Source organism: Erigeron canadensis, chromosome 6 (genome assembly GCF_010389155.1).
Source record: "Erigeron canadensis isolate Cc75 chromosome 6, C_canadensis_v1, whole genome shotgun sequence".
NCBI lineage: Eukaryota > Viridiplantae > Streptophyta > Magnoliopsida > Asterales > Asteraceae > Erigeron > Erigeron canadensis.
Window position 1 is genome coordinate 2617791 of NC_057766.1, and position 17198 is coordinate 2634988.

At 35.9% G+C, this 17198-nt stretch overlaps 1 protein-coding gene across 2 annotated transcripts; it reads left to right on the plus strand.

The window, feature by feature from the left end:
• Positions 1-1966: 1966 nt before the first annotated feature.
• On the plus strand, positions 1967-12901 carry LOC122605538 (pentatricopeptide repeat-containing protein At1g20230). 2 transcript variants are annotated; one of them, XM_043778495.1, is made up of 2 exons: positions 1967-4581; positions 12655-12901. In XM_043778495.1, exon 1 carries the CDS (start codon positions 1990-1992, stop codon positions 4252-4254), a length of 2265 nt encoding a protein of 754 aa, XP_043634430.1. In that variant the 5' UTR covers positions 1967-1989; the 3' UTR covers positions 4255-4581; positions 12655-12901. The 2 variants fall into 2 exon arrangements, with proteins under 2 accessions (XP_043634430.1, XP_043634429.1); XM_043778494.1 differs by lacking the exon at positions 12655-12901 and adding an exon at positions 12251-12294.
• Positions 12902-17198: the final 4297 nt, after the last annotated feature.

The following is a 17198-nucleotide window of genomic DNA, read 5'->3' on the forward strand; positions in this document are numbered from 1 at the left end:
TTAGCAGTGGTTTTTATACTTCTTTAAATCTACGTTTAGTCATTGGGGTTTTGGTCAAGTGGTCATGGTGTTTTCCCCTAAGAGGTTTCATACTGGGGGCAAGGGTTCAAATCATGCTAGTCAGGGTGGGCACACCAATTCCAGGGGGTGCGCCATCTCTTCTGCCGTTCAAAAGAAAAAAAAAAACTCTACATTTATGGTTTACACATATATGGTGTGATTAGTTCCTCCCAGCATGTAATTTGCATGGCTTGTGGCAACAAAACATTTTGTCATGTGAGGTTAATATATTACTTGTAATCTCGTATCTTCATTGTATCTTAGCAATGTGTGGATGTGTGCTCTCCGTGATACAGCCATTCTATGCATAAATGTGTTATTTTGATGTTCATATGATTTCCATATCCATGGATCAGTTAAAGAAATTTAACTATTGCCAAACTTATAATTTATCGATGCTACGATCAATTCACAGTTTTAGCAAGACTTTGAATATTTATTGTATAAACTATTAAGTAGTAAGCTAAGTATAATATTTAGTGTCTTTTGAATATTGTGTACTTAAACCCGAGGCTTCAAATAGAAACCCATTTTTTATTTGGGTAGTGTGATGTGGCTCCATGCCTCCATCTCGCTGTTTACAAGTAAAAACAAATAAAAGAACAAGTTGCAGTCTTGAATTTTGGAAAAGTAGAGCAAAAGTGGGCATCTCATTTTGAACAACTCATTTTCTTGAATCTTGACCGAGGACACCTATAGGGTGTCTCACCCCTATCAATCTAATTACTCTCAAAATCCATCATAAATGCGATTTAGTCCTCAAGCATAAGTATTTAAGTAATTATAGTACAGGCTTAGGCTAGTTACATGCTGATTGGCTTAGCCGACTTCTTACCTCTGGTAAAGACGTAAAGTAAATCTGTTGTATTATCTTTTAGAAATTAGAAGAAATCAAAAACCATAAAATTAAAAGACATTACCTATTTACCTAATAAAACGAACGCAAGAGGCTCAAATCAAAAACGGCAACATAATGTAGATTTTGAATAGAGAGAGACGCTAAGATAAAAGATACAAATAAGGGGTAAAGGTGTAGAACCAAAGTCGGCAAATTGGCAAGTTTGCTAGCCAATAGAAACACGCCACGTGGCTATGAAAAATTTTACCAAAATTTGCCAATGTTTGCCAAATTTGAAGGTATAGGAGATAAAAGTTGTCAATCAGCAAGTTGTATACCTGGATTTTGATAATTATTTTTGTTGACATGTGGCAATGCCTTTCCCCGTGCTTCCCATGCACCCAACGTCTATTTCAATTGGCCAAATGTAGCCGATCCAACTTGCTGATGTATATGTGCTATAAGCTTGCCAAAGAATTGATGCAAGCCGATCCTCTTTGCAGACTACACCATTGCCCCTAAGAGTAAAGAATTTTGAAAAGAAAATTAGCCATGTACCCTGATGTAATGAATCAATTTTTTTTTTTATTAAAACCCCACAAAAGCACGTGGTATTATAATATAACACCTGTCAACCTAAGCTTTGAGGAAAAAAAAGCCTTGCCAGCAAAGTCGATCCCACAACCTAAGCTATAATACCAGAAAAGCTAAATTAGTCAAACCAAAAGAAGGTATTATCTAATAATTACAAAACAATATATTAATCATCATACTTAGTGAACATTTTTCATTAACTGATATTGTTAATAGAAATTGATCTGTACACCAACATTTTACATCAATTATCTATATCACTCGATGTTGTATCTACCACCAACAATCGTCACCATCATCACATCGTCGGCACTATGACCACCGTTGCTGATAAAATAAAAAAGAAACTCATCAAGAAGCCGGATTATGTTTTCTAACAAAAATTTAGCTTAAAAAAAGGAAAAAGAAATTAAAATCCATTCTATTTAAACGATACATTTTCAAATGCCCTGAAAAGGGCGGCAGCCATAAAACCAGCAAAAATCAAACTACAAACAATGTCAAGGCAAGCAGCAGCTGCTCTTCATCTTCTTCAAACCACGAATTCTCTTTCTCTCACGCGCCAATCGCACGCCTATTTCCTCCGAACCGGCTTTTTTTTCGACAACCAATTCGCCACGAAACTCCTTTCTCTTTACGCCAATAACCTCCGTTTCACCGAAGCCAGAAATCTTTTAAATACCATCCAATTTCCAGACGTTTTCTCATTCTCCACTCTCATTCACTCTTATTCCAAACACAAAAATCACAATTGTGAAAACACTAATCATCATGAAATCATTTTTTTGTTGTCGAAAATGTTATCTTTTGGGCTATTACCCGATACCCATATCATTCCTTCAGTTATAAAATCGTGTACGGCGTTACGCGATACAAAAAATGGGAAAATGATTCATGGGTATTGCGTGATTAATGGGTTTTTTCAAGATTCGTTTGTTTTGTCTTCTTTGTTGCATTTTTATGTTAAATGTTGTCGGTTGTGGGATGCGCGTAAGGTGTTTGATGAAATGTCTGAACCAGATGTTGTGTCTTGTAGCGCTTTGGTTTCTGGGTATGCGCGACAAGGGTGTGTGAATGAAGCTAAGATGGTGTTTGGTAAGATGAGAGAGTTTGGGGTTGAGCCGAATTTGGTTACGTGGAATGGGTTGGTTGCAGGGTTTAATCAGAGTGGAAATTGTTTGGAGGCGGTGATGGTTTTTCAAGAAATGTGTTTGTGTGGTTTTAAGCCAGATGGGATGACGGTTTCTAGTATAGTACCTTCTGTTGGAGATTTGGGGGATTTGTTACTTGGTGTTCAGATACATGGATATGTGTTTAAGGTGGCTCTTTTATCGGATAAATGTGTTGTGAGTGCATTAATTGATATGTATGGGAAATGTTCATCTACAGTGGAAATGTCTCGGGTTTTTGATGAAATGTGTTTTAAAGATGTCGGTGCTTGTAACGCTTTGATTTCAGGGTTTGCTAGGAACGGTTTAACTGAGGACGCATTGGCAAAGTTTAAGGAGTTACGGAAAAAAGAATTGGAATTGAATGTTGTGTCTTGGACATCTATCATAGCTTGCTGCTCACAACATGGAAAAGATATGGAAGCACTGGAGCTATTTAGGGAAATGCAAGTTTCTGGGGTTAAACCAAATGCTGTAACCATCCCATGCTTGCTTCCTGCTTGTGGAAACATTGCTGCATTAATGCACGGGAAATCAGCACATGGTTTCTCTCTTAGGACTGGAATATTAAATAACGTTTATGTAGGAAGTGCTTTGATAGACATGTATGCTAATTGTGGAAGGATAAAATTTGCTCGGATTTGTTTCGATAGGATGCCAGTTCGTAACATAGTTTGTTGGAATGCAATTATGGGAGGGTATGCAATGCATGGAAATGCCAATGAAGTTATAAAAATATTCCGTTTGATGGAACAAAGTGATCAAAAACCCGACTTTATTACTTTCACTTCACTATTATCTGCTTGTAGTCATAGTGGTTTCACGGAGCAAGGTGAACGTTTCTTTAACAAAATGACAAAAGAGTATGGAATGAAACCGAGAGTCGAGCATTATGCATGTTTGGTTACGCTTCTTAGCCGTGCAGGGAAGCTTAAAGAAGCGTATTCCACCATTGAACAAATGCCATTTGAGCCCGACGCCTGTGTTTGGGGAGCTTTACTTAGTTCGTGTAGAGTTCATGGTAATGTGAATCTAGCAGAAGTGGCTGCAAATAAACTATTTGAATTAGAACCTAATAACCCTGGGAATTATGTTTTGTTATCCAACATTTATGCAAATAAAGGATTATGGAAAGAAGTAGATAGAGTTAGGGACTTGATGAAATCCATGGGTATGAGGAAGAATCCTGGATGTAGTTGGATTGAGATTAAGAACAAGGTGCACATGCTTTTAGCAGGTGATAGATCTCACCCACAAATGGCGGAAATATCAGAAAAGATGGATAATTTGGTTATGGAAATGAAGAAAGCAGGATGCTTGCCAGTCACTTCATTTGTATTGCAAGATGTTGAAGATCAGGAAAAGGAACATATTTTGTGTGGGCATAGTGAAAAATTAGCAGTGGTACTCGGGATTTTAAATACTTCTCAAGGGTCTACTATTCAAGTGATTAAAAACCTCAGAATCTGTGGGGATTGTCATGATGTTATAAAGTTTATATCTAAGTTTGAACAGAGAGAAATATTTGTAAGAGATACGAATCGTTTTCATCACTTCAAAGATGGGTCATGTTCGTGTGGGGATTATTGGTGAAAAAAGTTTATCGGAAGTAGTACTTGCACCGACCCCCATGTTACTCAAAGAAACTTATGTCTACAATCAACAGTTACAGCCATAATTGGTAAAAAAAAAAAAACTAGCGAATTCTTATGCGTATGCGTGTCCTTGTTTACACGAGGATTTTATGGTCTGGAGCAAGATAACTTGAATGACATTAATAACTGTTTCTGCCCGAAAGTGAAGTGGACAGCCAACTAATGCTTAAGATTTCTTTATAAATGAGATCCTGAAGCCTGGATGCTACAGAAGAATGAAGATTTGCTTGCATACAATGAGGAGTGGCCAACAGATACTTCTAAGGTATCATCAAGTTCTTTTCAAAAAGTATTACTTTAAACACACTTGAATTTTTTCTTCTTTCTGTTTTAAATTGAGTAGTTAGAACTTATACTGTGTACATTGCAAAGGTTTATGGTTTTCATCTTAGATAGACAAGAGACTGGTTTGTGGTTCTTGATAAGGGCCCAGAGTAGGTTGAGTACTGAACAGATTAAACAACTACCGAGAGACAAACAGTGGCAACAAGGCAAACTGTAACACCCCACCAGTGACGGAAATGTGAGATGCAACTGAAACAAGCTTGCAAATGGATTTTACTCAGAGAAACTACATGATTTCCATATGAAGCTACAAGTTGACATACACAAGTCAAGAATACAGCAATAAGAATTCCCTACAAGGTAAAACAAGCCGAGGCATCGTGCCCAGTCTAAAGATCTACAATGCAACCAAATATCCCTGAAGTCCAACTATAGGCCTCAACTCCTATCTTACAAGCGATTTCTTGTATACCTCAAAAGATACTCAAAAATGCCAACACTAGGTTGGTGAGTTCGTAGGATCACATAGTTTCAAATTGAGCCATAGATTCGATACTAGTTTATATACACCTATATACACAATTACATATTTACATACATAGATAAGTGAATATGGAATAGCTGAGCAACAGACTTCCCGCACCGGGAGATATTCCACCACACTGGAATATGACAAGTTGCTCATCCGAAAGCTACACCCAAAATCACAATAATCATACCATATAACACATCAAATGTCTAAATCACAACCACAATGATCGTCATACAACATCTATCAACATCAAGATCACACAAGGACATGAAACCATTATAAGATATATATCAAAAGAAAAAAACCACGTAGAATCCTTTACATGTTCTAGAAGATTGTACCCTTGAGGGCACGTAATTAGCATTTCTAGTATCTTAGTGGGAATACAACCCAACTAAGAATCACTATGGGAACTAAGCCCAAGAATCAAGTATCGCATAAATAATAATGGGAACGCGTCCCAAGCATCAAGATCGAATTTTTTATGAAACGGTCGTTTTTGAAGGGTGTTTTGTCAAACAAGTTTTCGAATTTTTTTTTTTTGTGGAAGTGGGTAAACCGGTAGCGGCACTACCGGTTTCGTTTTTTTGGCTCGAAAGTGGTATTCGCAATACCGGTTTCAGGAAAAGGACATTGAACCCTGTTGTCCCAATACTGGTTTCCAAATTCGTACCACCTTTTGCAGAGCAACAGTACAAACAGTGAGCATGCAGGCTTGGAATGTGACTTGATGGGACTACACATTGCGAAACCGGTCTTCCCATTTCTGGGTTCGCATTACGTGACATAAGTACCATGCAACAAAACCTTTATCATCAGTTTACGTAGTATATATAGATACATATTTTTGATTAGATAGTCAAGCTAAAACAATTATATTTTCATAAGCAATAATCACTCACTCAAATAATCATAAACTTTTCCGGTATTTTCAAAATTAAAATGGCCTCTCTTAATGTTAGTTGTGTACCAAGAAACCCATAGTTGTTGTGATTACAAGCTTCAGATACGCATTGTGCATGCAACATTTTCCATGAGCGTGAAGTAACATTTCCAAGATGTAGAAAAGGTGACGGAGGGCTGGCTGGAATAATGAAGAATGGTATGTCGAAGAAAGTCCTTGAGCATATAAGGGATGCTGGGTTTTACCAACTCTTCACGTCGGTGATTAACAAACTTGATCATCACTTGATTAACGCGTTGGTAGAGAGATGGCGTCCAGAAACCAACACGTTTCACTTTCCTCTTGGTGAAACAACTGTCACTTTGCAAGATGTGCAGGTGATATGGGGTTTACCCATAGAGGGACCAGCGGTGACTGGTGAGTGGATTTTAGAAACCCACAATGTTGATTCTTGGAACATTCTGTGTATGGAGTATCTGAGTTTTTTCCCTATAGATGAAACAGATCACGATAACTTGAAAAACGGTTGTATCAAATTTCACACCTTAGCTGCGAGCATTGTTTTTACGCCGACCGACAACCGAGATGATCAGTTATGCCTATTCATGGCTAGAAGGATTCTTCTAGGTTTGATTGGTTCGGAGATTTTTCTTGATCCTAACACCTATGATGCTAGCCTCAATTTGGTGAAGAACCTAGGAGACCTGCGCAAAGCAGGTCGAAATCTTGCATGTTTGTATAGAAACCTGTCTAAGGGAACTGGGCCTTTAAGAAAGGGCATTGATGGGCCTTTGTTGTTGCTCCAGTATTGGGCGTGGGAAAGAATGCCAGGGATTGCCCCACGCGTCACGCCACGCAAAGACGAGGAATCGTATGGTTTTCGCTTCTGCTTAGCAAACAGGTGGCACGAAGACCACTCAAATGTTGACACACTGGCACATGTTCTTACTGTATACCGGTCTTTTTTCAATGCGCTCACGAATGCGCAGGTATAAAATTAATATATTTTAATGCGTATAATATTTTTTATACTTTAGTTAAAATAATTTAAACTTTTTATGACACAGTTCAAATGGACTCCGTATGAAGAGTTCATCAACATACTCCCCCTGAGTTGTAGGTCCGGCTGACGCATTTGGAGATATATGGGTCCCTTGATCCATTGGGATGAGGTGGAGGTTCATCTAGCATATAGAGTTGCTAGACAGTCTGGCATCATACAAACCATTCCATCTAATTTTGGTTTGTTGGAACCAAAGGAGATAGTGACCTTTTTAAAATCCGGAAAGGGAGACCTGTTGTGGTTGAATGGGGTGTAAAACATGCCAACTACATTAACTAGTAGGAGAACGGACACCAACGGCTCCACCAAGGAGAGTCAGGGACCACCACTACGAACAACTATATGCAGTGGTATCTTGATCATACCGTCTTAGTAGTCGGTAAACCTGATCAGGCCCAGCCTCCAGGTCAATACCCAGCCTGGGGGTCTAATCAACAATTGTTTATAAGTATATTTATTTTAAATAAAAGTTTATACTAATAAATATTAAATTGTTACTAATTTTGAATGTGCGCAGCATGAAGGATTGTTGCAGGTTGACCAGCGGGCTCGTCTGCATCAAGTAGCAAATCCGCAGATAAGTCAGTTGTTTAGGGACTTTCTAACAATACCGATGGAGGTATTTTCTTTTAGTCATCAGGAAGAACGTATGGATTATACGTCCCAAAATTTTCAGTTTCCTGAGTCACGGCAATTTCAAATGCCTCCCTTCCAACGTGATCAAGGTGCTGGTCATTCGAGTTCGGGTGTAGGTCCTTCCAATTGGGGTGCTGGTCCTTCCAGTTTAAATACCCAACATATGTTTAGGCCGCCACTAAATTCGGGTTTTCAAAATTACCAACCGAGTAATTCATATGCTGGTGCCTCATCCTTTGGCACCCAACAAATGTTCCCAGGTCATCACTTTTTCACGGGTACCTCCCAAAACCCGGGTTATTTTACCCCGAATGCACCATAACTTAATCTGTCCGATGTCTCCCAAAATTATTTTGCACCTGATTTCTCATACGGTGGTCAACCGGCAAGAAACTTCTCTCTTTTTCCGATGCAGAACTTATCTCCTTTTCCATGTTCTTCTCAACACCCGGTTACAAATCTGGGAAATGACGAAGGAGAAGAAGAACAAGAAGAAGTAGAAGAACAACATGTGTCGCCGCGAAGAACTCGCAGAGTTCGTCGTGGCCGACGAGGATGTGGAACGGGGGGTGTTAGATAGGTTGTATTATGTATTTTTTTTAATGTTTTTATTTATTAATAAATATCTGTTTGTTAATAAGATGATTATTAAGTTTTTTTATAATGTTTTTGAATTGATATTTTATAAAAAACAACAACGGCGATATAAAACTTAAACCAAAATAATACATATTCAAAATAACGATATAAAACTTAGATAAAAATAGTACATATTCAAATTATTACATAAATTTCTAACGGAAACCGTCTTGAGCTAGCAATTTACAATATGTCGCGTAGTCGATCTTTTTGTCAATCAACTTTAACAATTTCTCATGTTCAAAAGTTATTTCATTGATGCATAGTAATGTAGACTAAATATATTCGCTATGCATTTCTTCACTTATAATGATTCCACTGCCAATTTTCCTTATTCCTTTTATTTTCTTCTTATGTTCGACCTTTCTGTGTTCCATGAGAAGCTTACAATCATTAATTTTGTGGTAAAGTTCATACCCGTCGTCTATATCCTCTTTACATTGCGCTTTCAATGCATGAAATGTTATTCTAGGAGGTGATGATGGTTCAGATGATGATGAAGAAGCCATAAGTTTTGTTTTAAAATATATATATATATATATATATATATATATATATATATATATATACTGATAAAGTTTTATAGTTATTTGTTCTCTGTAGCTAGTCAATGCATGGTACCCTGCGTTGTCACATTGTCACTGTGCACCTGCAATAGTCGTACAAAGTCTGAAACCGGTAATGGGAGTACCGGTTTCAAATTGCTTTTTCTGAAACCGGGTTTGCGAATATCACTTTCGAAGCCACTACCGTTTTACCCACTTTCACAATTATTTTTTTTTCGAAAACTTGTTTGAGAAAACACCCTTGAAAAACGACCGTTTCAAAAAAAAATTCCATTAAGATCACCACAAATAAATCACAATCGAACCTCGGTACTGATATGCTCTTTGGGTAATGGCAGGGTTTGTATACGATTGATACTAGCCGCTTTCCCTCCACCCAACCAACGCCCATTAAACATACATGTACCAGACTCTAATCGTATAAGTCCATCAAAGTATGATAATCCACATCAAAAGGTCATCCTAACACAAGCCACAACAATCTTATATGTTCAACAACGTTCATACTATTACTACCAAGATACATGTCTACCTATAAACATGTAGTAACACGAAAACATATGCACATAAATACTAAAAGTATAATCTACAACATAGCACATTAGCACATAATGAGTATCTTTCCACCCCAAAAGCATGCAAATAGTAGGGGCTACGAACTCACCTAGGCTCAAGCAAAAATACAATATCATCAAGATCTAAACGTTCAACGATCGCCAAAAGTCCACAACCTAACCATATAAGCATCACAATACACGTTAAGGTTCTCACTTTGTTCTAGACATGACTCCCAAACCTTGGTCGACTCTAGAGACTTGAATTGACACCAATGAGACCAAAAGAAGGTGTACAAGAAGGTATGGCTCGACCCAAGGATCATGGACGGTCAATAAGCTCAAAAAAAGATAAAACAGGAAAACAGCAAATGGAGAGGGGCGTCTCGTACGCCCCTGATCACCGTAAGAGACGACCAAAAGATTTGGCCCTGTGTCTGGGACGCTACGAACCCCCGTTAGAGATGGTGGCCCAGAAATGGCAGTTACAGCGTTTTGTGTAGCGTAATTCCGGTGGAGCTAGTGTAAAGACTCAAAGAGGAAGATAGAGAGCAGCGTCTGGCATCTGGGACACCAAAATGGGCGTATGTGATGCCACCTATAGGTCAACAACACCAAGAAACTCCCATGAACACATACACGGCCCCAAACACATCCAAATCACTTCCAAACTCATTTTTGACCATCTATAGACCATTTTGAAGCTAGGAAACATGTTACCAACATATTTTGGATAAAACCCATCATCAAATCCTTTCCAAAACACAAATCCAACTCAAATCAAACCCAAAATCCAACCCAAAAACCCTAGATAACCAAAACTCGATTTTGACAACCAACAAGACCAAGTGTGTATAGATCCAACCAAGAAACATGGTAAACGACATACAAGGATATTATAAGTGAAGAAACACTTACCAAATCAACCCGAAGCTTCAAATCCGAATTTGGAGCTTTAATGGAGATGAACACTTGATTATACCCACAAATCTTGAAGTTTTGAAGGGAAAGATTATTATTTAACAAATTTATAACACTTTTGATGTTGACTAAAGCCTTAAGATAGAGTGAGAGTGAGTGTGTCAGAAATGAGAAAAGGGGGAGGGGGTTAAGGAGAGAAGAAATGAAGAGGGAGGGTATTAAGGAGAGAAGGGGGAGGGGATTAAGGTCCAACACACACACACTCACAAAACTCTTACACCACCATATCTACTAGCTAATTACCAAGCAAAACCCGGACTAAACACGTAAATGTTAAATATCTCAAATTACACTAAGTCTCATAAAATTAATTCGACTTTTATTAATCACATAAGTTCTCAAGTATCGATATTCCTCCTTAATTTGCAATTAATCGCATATTCAATAAGTCAAAACTCACAGGTGTTACACAAATTGTGTGGAAAAATACGTGTGATCTTTGGTCTGGGAGAAGTTACATGTCTGCAACTAGCTAATGGAAAGATCTCAATGGCTGCACGATTTAACAAACTTTGACCAAACTTTTGGACCTTAGTTATATCGTTTTGAGCCTAGATTTGATTTCTATTAAATTTGTTTCAGTACTAGCTTATTATTCAGAATCTACTGTAAATCACGTGAATTTGGATATCTAATTATTCACTCCATTTTAGCTATGGAGTTCTAGTATTTTTGGCATAATTTAGAATACTGATTCTTGACAGAACCTGTCGAACATTGTAGCTCCCTAAACAAGGGATTAATGTATGAAATAAATATTATCTTTTTTATGAAAGTGTCAATTTCCTTATGTTTTGCTAGAATATATCTATTATGATTTAGTAATGAACCATAAATTGGTGTTTCAAAGCATGGGTAAGAAACTAACCACAATATTTTAAGCTATACATATTTTCAACTCATATTTTTGAACATACAGAACTAATAAACTTATCGGAGGACATTTTATTTCTATGTAAATCATGTTTCAGTTCTGACATTTTAGAGGTTTAATTAAGACTGAATGGGCCGATATGGGTTATGTTTTACTTCAAATGGATAAATACATATAAAATTAGAAAATGTAGGCAAAAGCATGTGATCTTATATAACCTATTATTTATAGTGCATCTACCCTGATGCCTCGCTTTTTATTAGAAATTTCTGATGATCATTATAGTCATACAGTTTTTGTGATCTAATTTAATTTATACATAAAAAAGGTTAAGAAGTGTTTGTGGGTCAGCCCAATTCTAAATGAGCCCGGAATCACTCATTTGTGGCCTGAACCTGGTTGACATATTACCCAAATCGCCTTATCTGTGATTTCGGTTAGAGATAAGATTCTGGATCTGTGATTTTCTGCTTATGAGTAGAAATGCATAAGCAAAGCTAGTTTCGGATGTATTGGATGTGGAAAACTGCATTTCAGAGGAGAAATGATTGGATTTCTCATAAGTTGTGTAATGGGATCATCTTGATCAGAATATTAGAATGTCAATGTTGTTCTCTGTTCTATCAAAGCTTCAGACAAGTGTTTGCTAACTTCATTTTTGATGTGGTTCTACAGCTAAAAACTTGTTTCTTTAACTACATTAGTAATGTACATAATGTTAACACTTTCCATTATCAACCGATATAGCACTAATATAATGGGTAATGTTGTACTAGTTGCAACATAAATGTAATGTCTTTTTGTTTGTTTTTTGAGGATTGTATGCTTATCAACGCCTAAGAAATCACCTAAAATTGAACTTCATTGGACTAAATCATACGTTAATAGTTACTCTTGTAGGTTGCAGGTTTGATGTGTAAGATAACATTTTAGGTCCTGGAGGCGGCTGTGGGTTGAGCAGTGAGTCAAACAGGCAACTCAAGTGCTAGTTGAATGGGTCCTATTGGGTTGACCTTCCATTCGTATTCTTGTCTTAGGTATAATATAAAAAAAATCAATGCATGGGTGCAAAAATTGTATTGGATTCCATTATAATTTATACACACACCTTCAGGCTTCAGCAACGTTCAAGCACCTGTTCCATTGCTAATTAAACTTATTTGGATTTACCAGTACACGTCTTGATAAATAGGTTGAAGTTCCCAACTCTAGTGGGTCCGGTTAACCTTACGTGTGGATAAATGAACTGACCTGTTTTTGGTCTTACTGCTCTCTATTATACAATATTTTGATGACTTTTGCAGGGCGTAGACGTGAAAGGATAACCCGTGGTAGGGGTCGTGGTTTCAGATCAGATGGGCTGATCTTGACAACTGCTGTACCTTGAGGTGCATAAAGAAAAGCTTTTGTCGCCATATGGGTTTGGTAACTTAATATTCAGCCTATGACATGAATATGTATGAGTTTTTAGACAAATTTTTAGTAGCTTTAAATTGTCAAGTCATGCCTGCCATTTTTACAGTGAACTTGAGCTTTTATCATTTTATTCGACTTTTCCCAAATTTGTTTCAGTACTAATGTACTGTCTTATGATAAGATACGTAAACCGATTCCTTATCATTTAGATTCTACTGTGAATCAAATAAATTTGGATATCTAATTACTCACTTTATGTTAATCATGGAGTTATAGCATTTTTAGCCTAATTTAGGACACCGATTCCTTCAGAACGCGCTGAAAATTGTAGCTCCCCAAAAATGGGATTACTCTAACTACATAAAAAAAAAAAAAAAAAAGGTTTTGGGGAGCTAAAACATCACCTCTTAACGGTAAATGGTGCCTCAAAATAAATGAGGCGTCAAGAATGAGTATTTGAGGCAACTCTGTCCAGACGTACTAGAACACCCAAAGGATGACACTTATACACTATTTGAGGCGACACTTGGTTATATGAGGCGACGTATAAAACTTGAACATTAAAGATAAATGAGTATATGAGGCGACTCATATACTTATATACCAAAAGCTGTAAACCTATTGTTTCCCATAACATCAACAACACAACGTCTTAAAAATTAAAACACCACCTTACAAATTCATACGGCACAATATCAAACAAATTCAAACATAGTTACAAACCAAAATAAAACGATAGTTTGGAAGTTGATGGCATAAAGTTTAACAAAAGCCTAATCGATGCCAGTGTCTGCAAAGGAAGAGAGGGGGGGTAGGGGGATGGAAAACACTAATACCTGCTCAGATCAAGGCTTCATAGGGTGCTTTTGTCTGCTATTACGGGAAGTCGGGAAGTTAGCATCCGGAAGTACAACATTAAGATAATCTAGCAATTGGTCAACTGAATGATCAGTCCATTTTGTGTGACCTTTATGTGATTCAGCTTTGCCAGAAACTCTCGCGTAGTCATCCTACAATCAGGGTGCGGCTTGGGGTCAGTTACCTTATTCAATTCACCAGCTTTGTCACTTGGATTACTCGGGCCTTCAGTTGGCTTATTGGTATCTTTGTTGTGTTCAGTTGGCTCATCATGACGAACATCATCTAGCAAATTATGCAACTCATCAGTTGTTTGGCGAAGATTGTCATGTGCTGCTGGCGGGATAAATTGTTCCCCGTGAAACCTCCACGTTGTGTAGGTGGAGCTAAACCCGTGTTCATGTATGTGGGCCCTAAGTGTAGCAAGTGGGCATACAAATTGTTATCACACTTCTCACATGGGCAACGACACATATTAGAGGTACTCAAGTGGTCCTTACACATCTCGAGGAATGCATCAAGCCCAGTAAAATATTCCGGACAATCACGATTTGCTAACTTAGTCCAATTCTTATCGATCGCCATAACTGCGTTGACAACATATTATATCAATGTACATACACAAAAAATATATTAACAAAACAAATTTCACACTAAGGGATTACAAGTGATTTGTAGGAGGGTGGCTATTCTAACTCGCTTTTTGAAAGTTTGTCTCGTATATTGATGCGTATAACTATTTAATATTTAAAAAAAATCGGTAACATTTCCAGCTCTCCTAATACATATGTAAAACACATATTCATAAGAGCAAAGGAAAAATGATTACCAACTTTTTCTTAAATATTAAATGAGTTACACATCTCAATATCCTAAACGAGACAACATTTAAAAAGCAGTCCGAAAATGGGGACATTCTGAAATAAATTTCTAATAAGTTAACTTATGAAAGGTGACGTACGATAAACCGGGGGATGATTACAAACAGAGGCGGAGGGGGTGCGGTGGCTACGGGGTGCCTGGTCACCCCTATTGAGTGCAACAAGTTTGTTTTTGTAGTAGCACAAAACCAAATGTTCAGCTTAATATATGTATGGGTCAACGGCATCCAAACTAAATTTACCAACAGGATTAATAAGAGAAAAAAGGGTAAAAGAAGGCCAGAAGAGTAAATATCGCATCAATGTCTCTCGACTATCGTCATGCTCAAAAGAAAACTCAATTTCATATAAGTTTTCACAATTTTCATGTAAGTAATTCAATGTTATCATTTTCTACCAATTAAACGTTTATTAATTTTATAAAAATTTATCAAAATTAATCTTTTGAGTTCTGATGATATCATCTTGTATTCATGTCTTTTTTGTAGATTATACTTTTATTATTCAATTTATATTATCTATTATAATAAAACACTAGGTAATAATCCCGGGTTTAACCCGGGAACTAACTAAAATTTTAAAATAAAAAAAGTTAAAAGAATATATGTAGTTTTTGTAATTGATATATCATAACTTGGTTTGGAGATATTAAGTTGGCTAACATAACATATATGTATGAGTATTTATTGCATTAACAAAACATAAAAAAGAAATTTATAATCAAAAAGTAAGAATTTAATATAAACATTTAGTAAGCTAGCTATTTATCTTTAAAAATATTACAATATTAAATATGACATATGAAATCATAAATAAAATCAAACTTTTTTGGAGAAAAATATATACTTGTCACATAACACTTTTTCTAAAAATAATTTTAGAAAACAATTCTTCTTTATCATATATAAAGATATGGTATAACATCTATATCGAGAAACTACCGAATTTAGGATCATTTGTTCAATTGAATTATTTATTCATTCTACCATCTACATAGTTCAAATTAATGTTCATTAATCATTAATAATTTTACAAAATCATAACTTTCTTATGATTGGATTATGGTAAAATATCACAGCTAAGCAACTCTTTTAGTTATATTTTAAGTATGAATCTTATTCTTAGGGGGTGTTTGGTGTTGCGTTTACAAAATAATTTTGCATTTTAAAAATAGATTATACATTTTCAAAACTGTGTTTGAAAAAAGCATGTATGTACATCCTTCTCCATAAGTGTTCTTTCATAATCATACAATCACTTTTTCAGACAAACACTTTTTTAGATTATTTATGTTTTACAAGCATATTAATCAAATAATCACTTCAAAACGTAATTCCAAACACCCTCTTATTGTTCAAACTCTAACTATTATATAAGAGTTCTTAGTTCAACTTGTTGACTTTACTAAAACGATTTTAAGTAAAATCATGGGTAAAAAAAAAACTATCAATTAAAACAAGACGTTGTTTTTGAAAATCAACCCGAACTCGTAACTCAACAAGGTCACCCTGACAACAACCCGAACCTCCACCCTAAGCAACCCAGTCCCCGCCAACTCCACCTATAATTACAAACATATACCAACATCATAAAAATAACAAAATAATACCATTTCGTTAAATCTGAAACACAAATGACATATTTTAAACAATGGTTTATGGCATACAAATGTAACCACCTATGACCAAATGGTTATGTAATGTAGTGACCTATTCATGTGGCTATGTAATGTATGCACTTATGTTTTCTTGGCAATAGTATCTAAAATTTGTACGGACTTTACATAGTATTGCCAAAAAAAATACATAGGTTCTTACATTGATTGATCCAAATAAAAAAAAACCTTACATAGTATAGCCAAAAAAACATAGGTGCATACATTACATAACCACCTGAATAGGTCACTACATTACATAACCATTTGATCATAAGTGGTTACATTCGTATGTCATTATCCCTTTAAACAACTTATATGATGTTAAACTTATATAGTTATAAATCTTAAATTCAGGGGCTATTTAACCTGTGTGAAAATTGGTGTCAGTAACCACGGTGTTAACATCATATAACATTTTCCTTTAAACAATACTAAAATATTTAGTTTGGATAGAAAAGGGTGCGTTTAGTTTGTAAAATACATTTTTGTTTGTAGAAAAACTTTTCAAGCAAATACATAAAACACAAAATGTGATTAAATTCAAAAAAAATGAAAATCATCTTTTAATTTATAACATAAATTTTAAAACCAATATTTTGATGCTTTCTATATTTTATTTTCATTTTCTAAACATAATATACAAGTATACAACAACAAGTATTCAATCCCGACATAAGTGGGGTATGAAAAGGTATGATACCAACAATTTTACTTCTATTCAACGGTAGTGAGCTGCTTCCAGAATGACCTCCGGCCTAAAGCTTAACCCTTGAAAAAATTCTCGATGTTAAGGCGAAATTAAAAAAAGAAGAAACGTAAAAAGATCCCTTGATAAAAGATGTAGCGCAAGAGAAAACTCTCTCTAGAAAAATAGAAAACTCATTGGTAACTATTTTAAACATAAGACTGTCTACATCTTATCCCCTCCCTCCAATATACCGTCATGGTATTGAAATCCCAAATTCAGGTAAAAAAAACTTACTACTGTTATATAGGTTATAAATTAACTGCAATATTTTCAGTTATATAATTTTTA